The sequence below is a fragment of the Clavelina lepadiformis genome, chromosome 3, assembly GCF_947623445.1.
Source record: "Clavelina lepadiformis chromosome 3, kaClaLepa1.1, whole genome shotgun sequence".
Taxonomy (NCBI): domain Eukaryota; kingdom Metazoa; phylum Chordata; class Ascidiacea; order Aplousobranchia; family Clavelinidae; genus Clavelina; species Clavelina lepadiformis.
In genome coordinates, this window is record NC_135242.1 from 6,670,982 (window position 1) to 6,688,088 (window position 17,107).

At 37.1% G+C, this 17,107-nt stretch overlaps 1 protein-coding gene and 1 non-coding gene across 3 annotated transcripts; both read left to right on the top strand.

The window, feature by feature from the left end:
• The first annotated feature begins 1,661 nt into the window (after nt 1-1,661).
• LOC143449123 (uncharacterized) lies at nt 1,662-17,099 on the top strand. 2 transcript variants are annotated; one of them, XM_076949204.1, is made up of 16 exons: nt 3,746-4,577; nt 4,743-8,233; nt 9,573-9,690; nt 10,370-10,539; nt 10,909-11,012; nt 11,222-11,264; nt 11,625-11,745; nt 11,940-12,027; nt 12,152-12,298; nt 13,083-13,317; nt 13,533-13,660; nt 13,796-13,995; nt 14,192-14,262; nt 14,388-14,653; nt 14,728-15,120; nt 15,287-17,099. In XM_076949204.1, the coding sequence occupies exons 2-16, from the start codon at nt 7,815-7,817 to the stop codon at nt 16,174-16,176; spliced, it is 3,393 nt and encodes a 1,130-aa protein (XP_076805319.1). In that variant the 5' UTR covers nt 3,746-4,577; nt 4,743-7,814; the 3' UTR covers nt 16,177-17,099. The 2 variants fall into 2 exon arrangements, with proteins under 2 accessions (XP_076805320.1, XP_076805319.1); XM_076949205.1 differs by lacking the exons at nt 3,746-4,577; nt 4,743-8,233 and adding an exon at nt 1,662-1,876.
• On the top strand, nt 12,701-12,911 carry LOC143450941 (small nucleolar RNA U3). The gene has a single exon (XR_013114832.1). It is a non-coding gene; the product is annotated as a small nucleolar RNA U3 (small nucleolar RNA).
• Nucleotides 17,100-17,107: the final 8 nt, after the last annotated feature.

Consider the following 17,107-nt stretch of genomic DNA (forward strand, 5'->3'; position numbering starts at 1 on the left):
GGCCAATCGTGCATTAAAAGTAATTAAAAGACGCAACAAGAGAGTGGCAAGTCAAAGAAAAATCTTGATAATTGTGCTGTTTTATGCATCCTGCAAAAAGGGAAGTTTTTGCCAAGTATTTGTTTGGCACCAGCATTTCTTATCCCGCGAACCGAAAGCCCAAGAGCATTGCAGTGAACGTGTGAGAACCTGATTTTTCTACGAACTGTAGTTTGTATTCAGTTGACAGTTGAAGATGGTGGATCAATGTGTCGGTTCGATGTCGGCGAGATTAGTGTGTCTGACTCGTGAATATGCGAGCTGGGCTCGGTTCACAGTTCCGCTCTTGTTGTAATACTCTTGAGCAAGGTATGAACCACGCTTGCTTCTGTTCAGTGGCCTTGGTGAGCAAGTTCCAAATATGGGCGATATAGCAATATGTAAACCTCCCCAAAAACAACTAAAAATTTTGTTTTAATCGGAACTTGTACAAATTCAAGCTCGGTGGTAACTGAGGCTAGAACGGTTAGGAATCATCGCCGACCTTAAATCGTGCAAAGACTTTCTCATTCCTAAGATAGAAATTGTGATACCTAATTATACACCATACCATACCATCTTTCGAAATACATTCTATCCTTTACCGCAAAAGTGATGAGCCTTCTTGTTGGAATAGCCTTAAATGTTGATTTTAACTCAAAAAGAATGGGCTGGAGTTTATGCTGTAATGAGTTACAAGGCGATTAATTAATTATGAGATGCACCAAAAGCGATACTTTAATGGAGCTGGTTCAATAGCTCAACAGTGCTGTTTATAAACAGCATGCGGTGTAGAGGAAAACTTTTATGGTAAGTGGAATGCTGTAATTGCAGGCTGCATGCTTTTTCTCAAAGTCGAGTACCTTAACAAGGTCGTTAAGACCCGAAGCAGAATATCGTAACAGTGAGGAATCGAATTGATTTTATTTCAACAAGTGACGTCGTTGCATGGCGGTAGCCTACCACTCTAATTTCTTCAAGATTGCAAGCACGACGCCTTAGACTCTTAGAGCGTATATCTAGTTTTCTTATATTGCGCTCAGAGCAAGCAAAGCAAGTGACGACAGCTTTTTATCTCTAGAGTCTATCAATAGATAGACATATACCTCGCACCTTTTTTGCTTTGACAAGAAAGCTATACGCAAGGGCAGAGTGAATGTAAAAGTCAACTTGTCAATTTCGTTGCGTATGGTCGTTCATGACAGGGGCCTCACTGGTTTTTAGTAAAAGGACACACTGTTTCACTAAATGAGCAGGGTTAATTAGTGCTTAATCCTAAAGCGATTGATAAAATTGAACTTTAATTTAGACTATAGTGTTAATATGCATGATGTGTTAGACGTTATAAGTTGCTGTTTTATGAATTGTGGAAGCGGAACAATTTGCGATTTGTGTTAGGTTGAAAGTTGCTGCATAGTTAGTTCGCTAGTTCGACATCATTAGAACTTTCTAAATGGACGCGTATCAGCAGCATCATTTTTTCTGACTGTAGAAACTTGTAGTAAACTATGAAAAGAAACATGAACACTTTTAAACTATACTACTACTGCAGCTTGATTTTATTCTTGTAAGTCGTAGCTCCATATAGCTGATATTTTTATCAAGGTGATATTTATTCAAACACATCGTTGTTTTTCAGACAGTTGTGTAGGCTACTGTTATCTCAATATAGGCAGCGGTAGTTGAACTATAAAATTTTATATGTGCTGTTGCAACGACTCCTGCTGGATCACCGTTGCAGTCATCGCCTTTTGAAGGACAACCATAAACATTGACGCTGGTGTTGGAATGCAACATAGCTGCTTTATCAGAAGAAAGTAAGAATCAATCAACCAGTTTACAGACCTCACAGGCTTTGGTGAGTACTCATGTTAATTCAATTTATCTTCATTTTTGTTAAAGTACATGATTTGATTTTATTGTTGATATCTTTCAACGAAAATGCATTTTTATACCGGAATATATTACTGTATTGTTATTAGAAGCTTTGTTCGATTTAGTTTATTTAGTTATTTTCTGATGTGCTATCCGACTGATCCAGTGTTTGGTAATAATAAACAGATCTAGTTGCCTGTTACACTTTAAAGTGTATTGAAACGCTTCTTCGTTAATTTTTCCGGGTTGATGATGTCATCAATTTTGTGTTCCGTTTGCAATCGAAGAACATCTTCTTATAGAAAAATTGTCCTGGTTTGCTCATATGGATAGGCTTTGAGCGTCACAGTAAGCTATGTGAATGGTACCGAATGCTTCACTGCTTTATTAATCGCAATCTAATTAGTAATTACCTAGTATCCTAGCCCTTATCTTTGCCCAATGAAGCTGGAATTTACGTCACACTCTATTTTTGACTGAACAAGTCTCGTTGTCCATATCATGTGATACCGGGGTTGCGCCGAAGATCACTGTACATTAAATGGATCATGCTGCCATGCTGCAGTTTATTTTCATGACGCCATTTCTTTGTTGGATGCTGTTAAACTTTGAGTTAATTTTGGCCGATTGCCGTCCTAAGAACATTTCTGAAACCAACAGTTTACATTGATCAGTAGTTAAACAGTTTTTTCCACAACGATTAGAAAATCTCTGTCAACGTTTTTTGATATATTGTATACACTTTATGTTTTGAATGGGTTTCTGCAATCTTTTCTATCTTTAAAGGCAAAGCTTAAATCTCAGTACAATATAAGTAGTGGTATGTATTGACTCCTATGATTTGTGAAGTTTGATCATGTGTATTTTTTAGTGTGACTTTGCTTTCGAATAGTGGCCCACGATCTTACGTAACCCTTATTTTTTACGTTTTTGGAAACTTTGTCTGGTTTATGCATTCGCTTTTAAACCCATTGCACTGGAAAATTGAGTCTAAGAAAAAAATGGAAGAAATGTTGAAAACAAACAGTAGTGCATTTGAAAAGAAAAAGCATTAAATTACGGTTGGAATAGCAGCAGAAATAGCATAAGATTTTAAAAACTTCCAAATTGAGTTTGAATTGTTTTCCAGGGCTCGGTAAAATGCGAATTTATGAGCTTAAAAATTATTTGGTGAAAGGTGCTGTACAATTTGAACTTGGAGCTTAATTTAATGAAAATCGCTTTTTCATGATAACTTAGTTTTTCAAAACTTACTAACTTAGAATGCGTTACGTCAATTTTGTATCTTTAATTTCAGCTATTCCAAGCAATTTTTTCTCGTATATGCTGAAATAACAGGATATTGTTGAATCAGTCATAAACCTCATACTTGATAGTCTCTGCTTGGACTTAAGCAATAAGCAACAGTGACAAGGTGGTTAAAGTAATTTTTACTGCTTTACCTTATTGGCCTTTTCTATTCGCCTGCATAATGCAGAAAACATGTTTATCTGTTACGCTAAAAATAACTTTGTTTTCAATGGAAAATTCTGCTGTCTATTTTTTTAATACCCAACTAAAAATAACGTTTACCGCAGGTTGTCGCAATGGAACCAACTATAGGTAGGCATAAAATTACGCCGTTCTTTGTTACTTTTTATGTGGTATAACGTAAGGTTTGTCGTAGGAAAAGTGCTACTTATCAGAACCGAAGTTTCAAGTAATCAAAAGCAGATTTTCAAATACCTTTAGATATTTTCCGCTTAGCATATGAGTATTGGTTCCGCAACAATTTTAAGGCGTCTTCCGAAGACGTAGTCACTGCACAGTGTACAACTGTTCATGATGAATCGTTATTTGAATCGATTATATCTGACTTGCATTGCTTTAACACGTGTTTTATCGCTTGGACGCACTGATGACTAATGTCGTACTGCTCATTGGTTCTTGTTTTTTGAACTTTCTTAACTATGTTTACATTTGAGCCGAAAGGTTTTAGGAAGCAGATATTTCTTGATTTTTGTAAAGTTTATCAACTAATAATCTGGCAAATTGTAAGTTTTACCACTTATGTGCGTATCGCTTATGGAGATAATGACTGTGATGAATTGATAAGATTGAATTTAAAGATAGGGTTAAAATTTAGCTACCTGGTCTGAAAAACATGAGGAAAGCAAATGTGATCTTGGCACCACTCGCCATACTTGAAGTTTAGCAAAGGTTCTATACGTTTTGCAAGCAGTGTGTTTTCAAGCTTTCAATCTAGTTTGCCAGCGAGATTCTTCGATCTTATTGAATGGAGACTTTTATTTCTTGCGTAGCCCTGCTCCTATTGACTAGGATACAAATTTAAAAGTTATAATCATGACTTGACAATAATAATAACCTGTTACAAAAGCGGTTCTATGCCTCCCTTGCTCAGGAATTGATCTTTAGTTTTTTTTCGCTATCCAGCTTTGAGACACTTGATCGACCACACGGCAATTTTTTGTTGGCCTTTATCACCGTTTAGGCTCTTGCTGACGCAGCCTTGGCGTAATCGTAAACAAATGAGACGTCTGACTCCGCGTATTATATGTTTAGTTCAGCGAAAACTTCCAGATTCCGAATTCTTTACGATAAGAGGGCGACAGGTAGTAAAGGTCGTGTAAGATTTGCGAAACTTTCGCCTAATGCTGGTACAGTATTTTATGCTATTGTCACAGGTGGGTGTTTATATGCAGCGTATATAGGATGTTGATGTTTATATTAAAATAGACTCCCTTTACGTTTCCTTGTTCTCTATGCTTATTCTGTATTTTCGTTGTTCTATCTATAGGAATGCTAATGTGCTATTATAATAAGAATAGTTAAAAAGTTGTGTATTATAGAGCATGTAATGCCGTGCAGTTGCGAAACTTTTACAAAGACTCCGATACCGCGTAAAGCACCTTGAATGCTTTCAACTCTTGACGAAACAGTCAATTGGATGGTCATGGTGGATGGTTACGTTTCAAATACACTTCAACTACCCCACTGTTGTTGCTGTTGTTGTTGTTGATGATGGGGTAAACAGAGTGTGTGTTGAAACTTTAAATGGTTTTCTTCCCCGAGTTAAATTCGAGTCGCTAGGGTCTGCTTTGTGTAAAGAAGAAAGGTTTAGATTTACGTCGTCACAATAATTTCAAATACCGTGGGATTTAAGTCTGTAGGGCATTACGGTTAAGCATTCATTTAATTTGATTGCCATGCGACTATCCACAAGGAAAATCATGATTGCCGAGTGATAGTTTTATATCACCCTTGTTGCCCAAAACCAAATGAAAATTCTATTGTAATGGCTTATCAGCAGGCTTTGTTTGTTTAAACAAGGAAAAAATAAGGCACAAAAAATCAATTTATTGAATTTTAATCAGACGCCTGCTTATTCATTCTTATTCTTGATCACGTGGCTGCGACACGCTAATCTCAGTTCATTTCAAAACGTTAAGATCGAATATTTTGTAATCTGCTAGAATCTTGTCAGATGGTCTTTTTCTATTTTTAGCGACTTCTTTAGATTTGTTTCCTTATCAACATGCTGCTATGGCATATAGGTATAACGGTGTTTTAAAGCAACTAGTTTTGCTTTCGGCGTTTAAATCTATCTGTAAAAGATATGCAAGGATCTCACCAGTAAGAGTAAGACAGTTTTGGCATGTTCTATTTGAATGAGAGCCATGCTTGGCCATGCCAACTCATGCTTAGCAAATAGATTACGGAATATTTACAGATCCGCAATCGCTGACCTGTCAAGAATTTTTTCGTATAAAATGCAGTGTCTTTCTAAGGCAACGGAATTCCTAATGCATTATGATTTCCCTTTTTTCAAGTGTCTTATAACTACACGTTTTGATTTCACTTGTTATAGCCTATAGGGCTAGCTATCCTATTGTACAGTATGAGATGAAAGTCAAACGATTTACTTCTGCCAAATCAAATTGTGTATCTTGTCCACAGGGAAAAAAGAGATTGTGTTTTATTTACGTAGTTTCCCTAGATTTGCCTGGCTGGCATATTGATTAAGCGAAGATTTATCGCGACGTTCGTCACTGTTGCCCCGGGCAAAATAGCTAGCTATTGGGTATTGAATATTCGTACTTGAAAATATGTGCCCATAATGTGTGGTGGAAATGGATGTAGGTTTGCAATCAAGAGTTTATATAAACTTATTTGCTATTCTTGTCAAATTGGAGTTCAATTTTTGTTGGCGAGAGAGCGTTCAGTAAAAGGTGCAGTCAGTGATTGTAAAGTGCAATGTTTTTGTGGTAAGTGCGTTTTTTCCCAAACTAAAAACTTCCGCTGAGTATATAACACGAAATTGCCACAGTAAAGACGATAGCACGTTGTTACTTTTCTGTGCTCTTTTCAATACAGTACTTACTTAGATACACTCGACGTATTGCGTTTATTCAGCATTCTGCTTGGTTCACTGAAATCTTGAGGTGATTATAAAGCGCGAGAAACCATTGTACAAATCGCTGGCGTTGTTTCTTTGTGTGTATGCTGTGTTGTTTATGTAGCACATTGTCCTTTCCAGACGAGCCCAATAATTTTTCACAGAAACATTGTAAGTAGACTTGTCTAAATATTCCAAGCTCGAATAAATCATTTAAAATAAGGAATCTCAGGATTTGTTTGTAAATCGCGCAAAGCAAAAACTGACTACTGTCAACATGCTTGAAAATTAGTAAATACATCCCAGTGTTTACGTATAGCCCACTGTGTTTTAGCTGTGTTTTTGGATAATATTTTGATACATGCTGTTTACGATCAATAACTTAATTGGCAATTCTTATTTTACATTAAGCGCCTGATGTTGATACGATCATCCATCTTAATGCATTTGTACTTAAATGAACTTTATCGAAAAAAAAACGTATGTATTGGACTATCTTATGTCCAGACGCTAGGATCTCTTGTCGCTGTCGCTTGTAGAATGGTTGTTACTTGCCCATTTTGTTTTATTTTTAATTTAAGGTTCGTGAAGGGACGTAATGATCACTGACAGGTATGTAGATAAGTGCTTATCTATATATTACATTTTATAGCGTTGAAAGAAATTTGGTTATCATAAAAACAAAATTATTGAAAAACGGTCTGGGTAAAACATTGGAGCGATAAGTGATAATCCCCTTTATCTTGGTATACTGAGTTCATGAACATCGATGTGGTATTACAGTATTTCAAAAACAATTGACTTCGTTAGCCTGTTGTACGTTTCAAACAAGTTGTTACTGAACACAGTGAGTGTCATTTATTTGCCGTATAAGAGCTCAAATATAATTTTCACAGGAGTAAAATGCACTGGCTGCATGGGTTAAATTTCACTTTCCGATTCCGAGGTGTTTATTTACTGCACACAGTGTGTGGATGTAGTTTACCGCACTATAGTTTGCATGTAGACACCAGACAGGTTAAAAGATTCATCAGAACATCTATAAATAACGACGGAAAACAGCGGGTTTTTACCCGACATCTTCCATCGACAACACAAGCGAATTCGCCAGTTGTCAATTTTATTGATTGGTTTTTGCAAGCTTTCCCCCAGATTAACTTAGCTAACGTGTACAGGATTAATTAAGAAGATTTGACTCATGCCACGCAAGCGTTTTGTCTGAAAGGTAAAACGTATAGCCACGTGGTCAACATATGAGCATAGGTAGACGTAAAAGTGGTCTACTTGTAGAGTGAGCGGTTGTGCTTACACTTGGTTTCAAGTTTTCATTGGAACTTCTAAGCTTGGCAAGGAAAAGATTTCAAACAGTTTAAATTATCTTAAATTTGCTGTTGAACAAAAAATGTGTGGCTCTGTTTAGAATGTGGATATTTGATTTCTAAATTTTCGGCTTATTGCCGACTGTCAGTGATGGAAAATATTCTTCGTGAATAAACACAATAACTGCTAACACCTCCGAAAAAACATGAGTGTTACAAATGCGAAGCAATTGTCTACTCCAAACGGATCGTGTCCAGCATCGCCACAAGGACGAACTTTAACTAAATCTGACATAAGCACAATTGACGATGATGAGGGAAATTTTAACAAAAGCTCGAACTGTTATCAAAAGGCTCAGATTAATTCGTTGGAAAGCGAACAAACGACATTACTCGAGCAACCTCCGGTTGGCAAGTATAAATATCAAGCGAAATTTAAGAAAGCTTATAGTAAGAGGAGATGCCAATCAGAGGCCGATGTGTTGCCTAGCTCTCATCCGATTTTTGCTTCCCCGTATTCTTCACCTGAACGCGGCTACAAAAGTGAGAGTAAAAAATCGAGCAGAGCAAATGTTAGAAGACTTTCCACTTTTTCAGCCGTTTTTCACAGACTTCAACAAACCATGTAAGTATTTTCTAGCACTACTTTAATTTTCTCAAGCCTACTGTAGTTTGAACTACATTGCATTAATATCTTTAATTTATAACCTTTAACCACGCAATGTGTTAGTTATGGTGATAACAATAAGTATAACTTTTTTGCAATGTGGTTGGTGTCCAAAATGTGCTAACCTTTTACCCATACTTGACTTTCGCCGCGGTATGCTTTGAATATCGTACTTACTGCTGGAGTGCTGGACACAGTCGTTCCTCGACCCACGGGAGAAATGTTGTCACAGTCGACATCACATAGCGTGTGGTAACTCACAGATCAAACGATGACAACTTTCAAATAAAACTTTGTTTTTCAGTTCAATGCCTAGTCTAGATGCCTACAGTATATCACCTCGCGAAATTTACTTTTTTCTGAACCTAGTTCTAAAGCTTCATAATCAAAAGTCGCTTTGAGATCTCAAAATTATGTCACCGAATATTTTCGGTCCAACCTTCAAATGTTAATGATATAAACAAATTGTCTTTCTCTGATTGCCACATCTTTGTTACTTCCATCTTCACTCTGGCTATTGATTCCGATAACATGTTTATTGTTTGTTATTGACTTATACATCTTATTGTTGTAGTTATTTTTACTACGTTGTAGGATTATGGTTAACTGTTTTCGTATAAATGAATAGTACACAGATACTATAGACAGTGGTGCTAAAAGACATATAGTTATTTTTGGTATATGCGCGTAATGAATGTGTACATTATAATTCGGAGATTGGGCGCTTCAGTTTTACAAAAATTTGCTGAAATTAGATTTATGATTAAAAGAAAATGAAACGTGATGAAAAAATATGATATAAATTGTATAACCCGCCGATTATCTGGTTTTTTAGACTGGAACGGTCGTGTTTTCAGCTTTGACTTATATTATCAAAATTTGATCGGGTGCGATTTTTCGAAAGATTAAGATCGAGACCCAGTGAGACCCGCTGAGTAAAGCGCCTTAGTTATCAAAACAAGCTTTATCCTCACTCTCCCGTTCAGTGTGTTGTGTGCATATACTTCGTAAGGCAAGTCTTCTTCGAGCGAAAAGTAAACGACTTTTAATAGAACTTTTAGTTTTGATTTGCAGTGCGGATTTTTTACGACAATGTGAATTGTGGAAATTTAGCTTTCGGGATTCTTCCTAAAACTTACGCTCGTTTAAAGTTGAATTGATTTTAAGAATGAACGTCCCCGCTACAATTCGCTATATGACTTTTCTCACGGCATAAGACATCTTTTTAAGAAAATATGATGCTACAAAGTCATATCAGCACTTTACACAACTGTCATCGTCCAATGTTTCCATTTAGGCGGAGAAAGAAAATGCCTGGTGGCGGGAAACAGAAACGACTAAAAAGCTCTGATGAAGATGGAGAACATTGTCAGAAGAGGCGAACAAGATTGAATGTTGGCGGAGTTGTACACGAGGTAGCCTATAGCTTGTTTTGCATTACAAAACATGGCATTTTTGATCAAGCATTTTTTGGTTTTATTATTTTTTTAGTTTTCCGTTGAACGTTACAGTATTTCTTGCAAAAGCAAATTTCTTAATCCCGATAGTAACCAGTAACACTCTCCATAAAATCGATAAATTACATGCCTTGCAAGGCATGTGCCGCTAATGTTTCACGTTGTCGCGCCTGTTTTTAATAAAAACGACTTACGAGCTATTTTCCAACTTATTGGAAAGTTGATTGACGACCCAGATGACTTTCAATTATATCGTAAAGTTTGTGCAATTTTTCATCAGCGCAAAAGGTCTTTCGTTATTCTTCAGCAAAAGAAGGCATTTACTTAAATTATTCATTTGAGCAGCGATGGGCAAGAGGCCACGTATTTTAGCGGTGTTGTTATTGATTCAATTGCTGTTATGGAATATTCTTAATTTTAAAAACTATATACAGCTTTACATGCCTATAGATTTTCTGCTTGGTGTTGTATTTATTTAGGCTATTATTGATAAGACTTTTGTTTCGTTTTTTTTTTCTTTTTTTTTATATAAAACTCAACGTTTTTATGACATTTGAAACGTTTCCGAAAATGTGCCATATATAGAAGCATTCTCTGATCGAAGCAAATATATTGAAATCTAATGATGAATCTTCAGGCTCGATGGCTTACCTTGGAAAAATTGCCTCGCACCCGACTTGGTCGTTTGCAGAACTGTGAGACCACTGCCGAGATATTGGAGCACGTCGATGATTATGATCCTAATACACAGGAATACTTCTTTGACAGACACCCTGGAGCATTCGTGCCAGTGCTGAATTTTTACCGGTGAAAAATTATGAAGTAACAATATTAGTACAAACTCTTTAGAAGTCCTTTCAGAAGTCGCTATCTTATATAGGCCTATATCTTGTATATTTTACTGTTTAATCCTTTTTCTGCGTGATAATTCACAACACAATGTTTTCTGTTGAAATCTGGTAATTGTAAACGTATAGTCATTTTTCTATCCACGGGGAATTAGTGTTTGTTCGGTGAAAAATCATTAGGACTGGTATGTTCATTAGTCACCAATTTGATACTTAATTAAATCCAGGCTTTTTTGGTCAATTGTCGATTGCTTAGCACTGTTTCAATACCAAACCTTATGGCATGATACCAGCAACATAACTTGATATCTATGCTTTCGTCTTTCAGGACCGGTAAGCTTCACATGCCAGAAGATATCTGTGCGTTGGCATTCAGTACTGAACTTGACTACTGGGAAATCGACGACATTTACATTGAGTCTTGCTGCCAAGGTACCTTGACGGCGGGAGAGTAATAACTAATAACGCATAATTTGTACCGTTTCAATCAACCTCCATGTTCATTTTTTATGTCCTTCCTATTTATTGCTTGTAAAATTGCACCCTGTAAGCTTTGGTATTTAATCTTCTAATGCATTTACATTATGGGGTCTATTTTGAAAAACCGGAAATATCTAAACTTCAGCCTAATTTACTTTCAGCAAAATACCATCAGAAGAAAGAGCAAATTCAGGAAGAATTAAGGTGAAAAAATTGGCAAGTTATTTTAACATGTTACAACATATTACGCGTAATGCATTGCAATGCGTATGCATTGCAATGCGTATGCATTGGCTGACCGACACCATAGCGTCCCATTTCATTATTATATCATATGTCTTATGTTATAACCTCCTTGCATTAATTATTGGCTACTGCAGGTAGAGTCCCAGTTTGGTATTGATACGTTCATTGAACTGCAAGCTACGTTTTAATGACGTAAGAAAAGGAAACGTTTCCAAATAAAACCAAAGCCGATGAATTTAAGCGTTCACGTGTTCAAGTTAAAAAAATTGTAACATACGCAGTAAAAAATCTTATCATTAGCATTTTTTCTGTTCGCAGACGCGAAGCCGACGCAATTCGTGAACGACAGGGTGACGATTTCAGAGGCATGTGCTGTGCAGAGAGAAGAAGGCAAATTTGGGATTTAATGGAGAAACCAAACTCGTCTATGGCCGCAAAGGTGAGTTCTTTGTTCAGGTCATCATTCTTTTCCTCGGTCAATTAGCTTTCGCATAAAAATGTGAAAATAGCGTCGCATGACGTGGGTTATCGTGTCCTATCTCGGTAAAATACTAATAGGTTTATTAACTACTGTGTTATACTTCTTTAACTGGTGTATAGGGCTACATAAGTTTGTTTTATTTGTTCTTGCAGGTCATTGCAATCTTATCAGTACTGTTTATCGTTTTATCGACAATTGCTCTGACTTTAAACACAATGCCAGAGTTGGTTGTGAAAAAAGGTATGTAAATTACCACATTATATATCAAAGTTTATTGCATAAACAACACACGTTCAGTTTCTTGAATAAAGTTGAAAACCCACGACTTTATTGCTTATTTTAAGACAATTTTCCATTTGTATAGGTAACGATACTCACGACAATCCTCAATTAACTCATGTTGAGAGTGTGTGCATAGCCTGGTTTACTTTCGAGTACGCACTTCGTTTTATGTCATCTCCTAACAAATGGAAGTTTTTTAAAGGACCACTCAATATAATTGACTTGTTAGGTGAGTGTGGCGTCAATTTATATTTATACTGATATTGTCTGTTTACAAGTTTCAAGTTAGACGGTCGATCTCGCTTACTAACGTGAGTTGCGTGGGCTGCGTGGTATGCGTGGCAGATTGTGTGCGACAAGCGCATGCTTTCGTTTACATGTGAATACTTTCGTTTCACGGTTGAATGCATTTGATAAGTAATTGAATGGTTCCTGGTGCCAAGAAGAACCTAGATTCGAAAAAATGACGTCGTACAATCAATCGGCCCGGAAATACCTGGATAGTTACTGCGAAATTTCTGCCACTTCAATTAAATAATAGTTAGAGAACATGTGATATCAGTTTTGCAAGGTTCCACAAACATAAAACTTTTTAAATGTTTTAACTTATACAGCTTCGTCTGTGTCCGGTAAGATCATACTTTTAGGGATCATTTCTATAGTGTGTTTCTTGAAAACGTCATTCAAGCATGACAAAACTCCAACTGCGATGACGAGTTGTAGAGTTTCTTCCTGAGCATGAAGCTTGTTCGAAGAGCATCATTTGAAGCTCTTCGAATATTGAGGAATGTTCTATTCTGCCTTTACGGTGGTTTGGAGGGAAGGAACTCATTCCGAGTGGTTGCGCTTAAAGTATTAAATCATTTCAAATAAAGGACGACAAATTGCATTTAATAGCTTGTTCGTTACTTAATTCAACGTTGTCAAAGCCGTAGAACCACCTTGTCGAGAACAAAGTTTTCACATCTTTGCACCAGGTTAGAGTAAGCGTTTTTAAATGTACGTTCTTTCAGCTATTCTGCCCTATTACATCACAATTTTCCTGACTACGTCCAACAGTGAAATTTTGGAATTCCGGAACGTCCGTCGAGTAGTGCAAATTTTTCGTATCATGAGAATCATGCGAATTCTGAAGCTGGCTCGACATTCTACCGGGTTGCAGTCTCTTGGATTTACCGTGAGAAGGAGCTACAACGAACTCGGCCTCCTGATGCTCTTTTTAGCGATCGGAATAATGATGTTTTCGAGGTACGAGATAACTTATTTGCACTTTCGTAAATTTTTCACTAATGAAACACCTAAGTTCTTCTTATTGCAAATTATTACAGTATAGAGTTAAGCCTACGCTGACAACGCACTAGTGTAATTAACAGACTATAATGATTAGATATAGGTTATTATTATTAACTTATTTATCTATACTATTAACTTATCATTAGCTTATTTTTGATAACTTTTTAAAGCTTGGTGTACTTTGTCGAGAAGAATGAAAACGGCGAACAGTTCAGCAGTATCCCCGCCTCATTCTGGTGGGCTACAATTACCATGACCACAGTAGGTTATGGAGATATGTATCCTAAAACACTGCTAGGTCAGTACATGCTACAATACAACATTAAAAAACGACGTCAAAAACAACATTTCATGTTTAGTTAAAATTGCTGAAAATACTTTTGAGACGCAGAAAGGAGATATTACTAAATATTTTGTATCCTTAACTTTCAAGGCAAGATTATAGGAGGAATTTGCTGCATCACTGGAGTGCTCGTCATCGCTCTTCCGATCCCAATTATCGTCAATAATTTTTCGGAATTTTACAAAGAACAAAAGCGGCAAGAAAAGGCGTTGAAGCGAAGAGAAGCTCTTGAAAACGCCAAACGAAATGGAAGCATCGTCACCATAAACTTGAGGGATGAATTTGCAAAAGTTAGTCTTTCGAGGAAAGCTAATTATTTAATTGGTTATGTGATTAATTTATTGTATCTTTTATTGATTAGTTAATTTCACTAATAACTGTAAGGTAATCTTGTCTTTTAATTATAATCTTTTAGTATTTAAATGCATTGATTTTTAAATTGCTTTTCTGGAAAGATTTTGTTTATTTCTTTGCTAAACTTTTTAGTCAGTTGATACGTTTAGCCACGCGGCTAGTATCCATGAAGATGGCAATGGAAAAAAGAATACCTCTTTCAAGTACGTGGTGTTGCAGGAATTAATTTTGATACAGCAATCGTATCACTAAAAGCGCTGATTCAATCGGGTGGAATGTAACAAAAATTTGAAATTTCTCTCAAAAAATGACAACTTTCCATTAACAGTGATCAGTCCTCGCTTAGTTCCCCACAGCACGTGTTGGTCAGGGCTGCTGATGGTAATGCACCGTATTCCCCAGCAAATGGGGCCTCTCGCGACAATGGTTTGTGCGTAGTCGATTTGGACACGTCCATCAGTGACGTGAAGCCTCCGAATTATGAGACCGCTCTCAATATCCTTCAAGAGGGTTCGGAAAAACATCTAACACCCCTACCTAATCAGTGTGAGGAATCATTGCACCGAAACGTGAATCAAAATAACCGTCGTGTTGGTTAGTCCTTATAGTGAAAATAACTAGAGTGTTGATATACATTCTTTTCAAAGAAAGATAAATTGTGTTTTTAGGCACAACGCTTGCCACGTCACGCGAATCACAAAATAGTTACGAAGCAGTTTCATCATCGTTGAAGCAAGACTTGCCATCAACATCAAGTCAGAGTGAAAGATCTGTCCTTTTCCTTTCCGCACATCGACCTGATTTCGACTCCGGATACCAACTTTGTGATATTCCCAATGAAACTGCATTCAATCTGGCAGATAGTTCAAACACGTTTCCACACTCTAATCATCAACACATGGTGTGTCCTACAGAACCCCATGAGCCCTACAATACCCGTCAGAATCGTTTCCGATCGTGTACGGTGGCTGACGACTCTATAGACTCTTTTGCCAGTTTTGATGGAACCGGTATCAGCACTGCCTCTGATGACACTGGTGTCGTTCTCAGCACAAATGGTGGTAAGGCGAAATACGTTTGGCTTTTATAAAACATTGTTTTGTGGCCACTATGTGTTATCATAAATAAAATTTACCAAATAGCTTAATTGACAAAATGTTTTTGCCATTTAATCTTCTTGTATTGAAAAACGTTGGGTTTCATTATCTGGCTATTTCACATGTTCAGGCTGCAATGAAGATGCGCAAAGTACCGGATCCAGTTACAAAGATTTGCTTTCACCTGGTTTTGAACCCGGACCCTCGACTGCTGCATATCACCAGACACTTACCACATGTTCGTCAAAAGCACCAATGCTTGCTATCATAAAGGAACGCAGCTTTGATTCCCAAACCTCCCCAGAGAGCATACAATCTCCATCTCTCAGGGATCATGGTAAAGACAGCGCTGTAAATCCGTTGGTTGACGAAAATTCCAGCACTTCTACCGTTACCGGTGACGTTCTCCCACTGATTACGACAAACCAGCATTCCAACAAAGTTATTCCTTCTACAATTGTCATTGCAAAAGAAATAAAGCCCGATGACGATTTCTCTTTTACGAATAAAAATGACAAAACCGCTGATAAAGTGTCGGCAAGTTTCGTCCAGCTCAATGAAAGTAATTTAAAGTACGATCAAAGACAGAAGGTCCCCACTGCTGGCGCGATCCTGGATCGACTACGTTTTTCAGCTGACCTAGGCACCGGTGAGGTCGATGGCCTAACTTGCGGAGTCTCTTTCGACGAAACAAAGCCGTTGCTGATTTCAAAAGGCACAAATTTTAATGAAGAAACTGCAGGCCATGATTCAGCTGACTACAAGCAAAACACATCTTTGGTAAACTCGACAGCGTCATCGCGCGGTTGTAACAAAATCGCTATACAGCCTAAACTTGAACTGACCACATTTCGCGAAACACGCGACAATGCATCAGTTCATTCGCCCAGTCGTGTTTTTGATATCGATGATGTAATTCAAGATACAAGCGAGGCAATACGCGACATAATTAATACAAGTGACGTCATAGATCTTGTTATGAAAACTGCAGGTGACGCAATCGATAATGCATTGGATTGAAGACATATAGTTCATTTTATCGTCATAGCTTGCTGTAAATACATGTTCCTAGTGTTAAAACGTTTTCATTTCTAACGTTGTAAGTATACGTTCAGTAATGTTCAGTTTACTTGACAAGAATTCACAGGCACCTCCAATTTTGCACGTATCTCTGTCTTCTCAAACATGTACTGGGAAATACGGCAACGCTGAAATTTTCTGTTGTGGATTCTTGTTTCAAAATTTCCATTTTGCGGCACAGTTATGATTCATCACTCTGGAACGTTTTGTCATTGACTTTTATCAATCCGTATACTCGAGCAAGAGCTGTCTCAGTTACCGCTTTGTGCGTTCATTACAGACACCGACTGAAAAATGTTTTGGCTGGATTTGGTTCTTCCGGATCATTTATTTCTAGAACAAATTAATGCGCTGTCTGACTTGTAAATCGGTTCCTTGGTTTCTTCGGTAAAATAAAAAAGCTGTCGAGATTAAACTTGTATCTTTATGAAAAGGTGAGCTTTGTGTCTGATTTTCATGACTAATGCATTTTACTCCACTGTGACCTGGCATAATTTGCATTGTGTTCCTTCTCAAGTATTGCTTTTAAGCACTTGCTTGCACTCGCCATTTATACTTTGCACATTTCCTTGCTGCTTTTAGTCAGTAGGGTGTTTTCCTGTTTTATGTTCAATGCAAATTATTATGAACGAAGTCTTACACCGATTGTTTTGTTTTCTTAAAATCTTACTGCACATGTACGGTAGGTCACTAATTTCGAAAGGAATGCAAGTCGTAATGAACGAATGCGTTTAGTTTCTTTTTCGTATCGGTGATATAGCGATTTTATTCGCATACGAAAATGTTGATGTTAATAATGTTATAGTTGTGATCTGTTGTAGTAATGTTGTTTTCATTTAGAAGACCTCAGGAAGAGAAAATATGTGCAGGC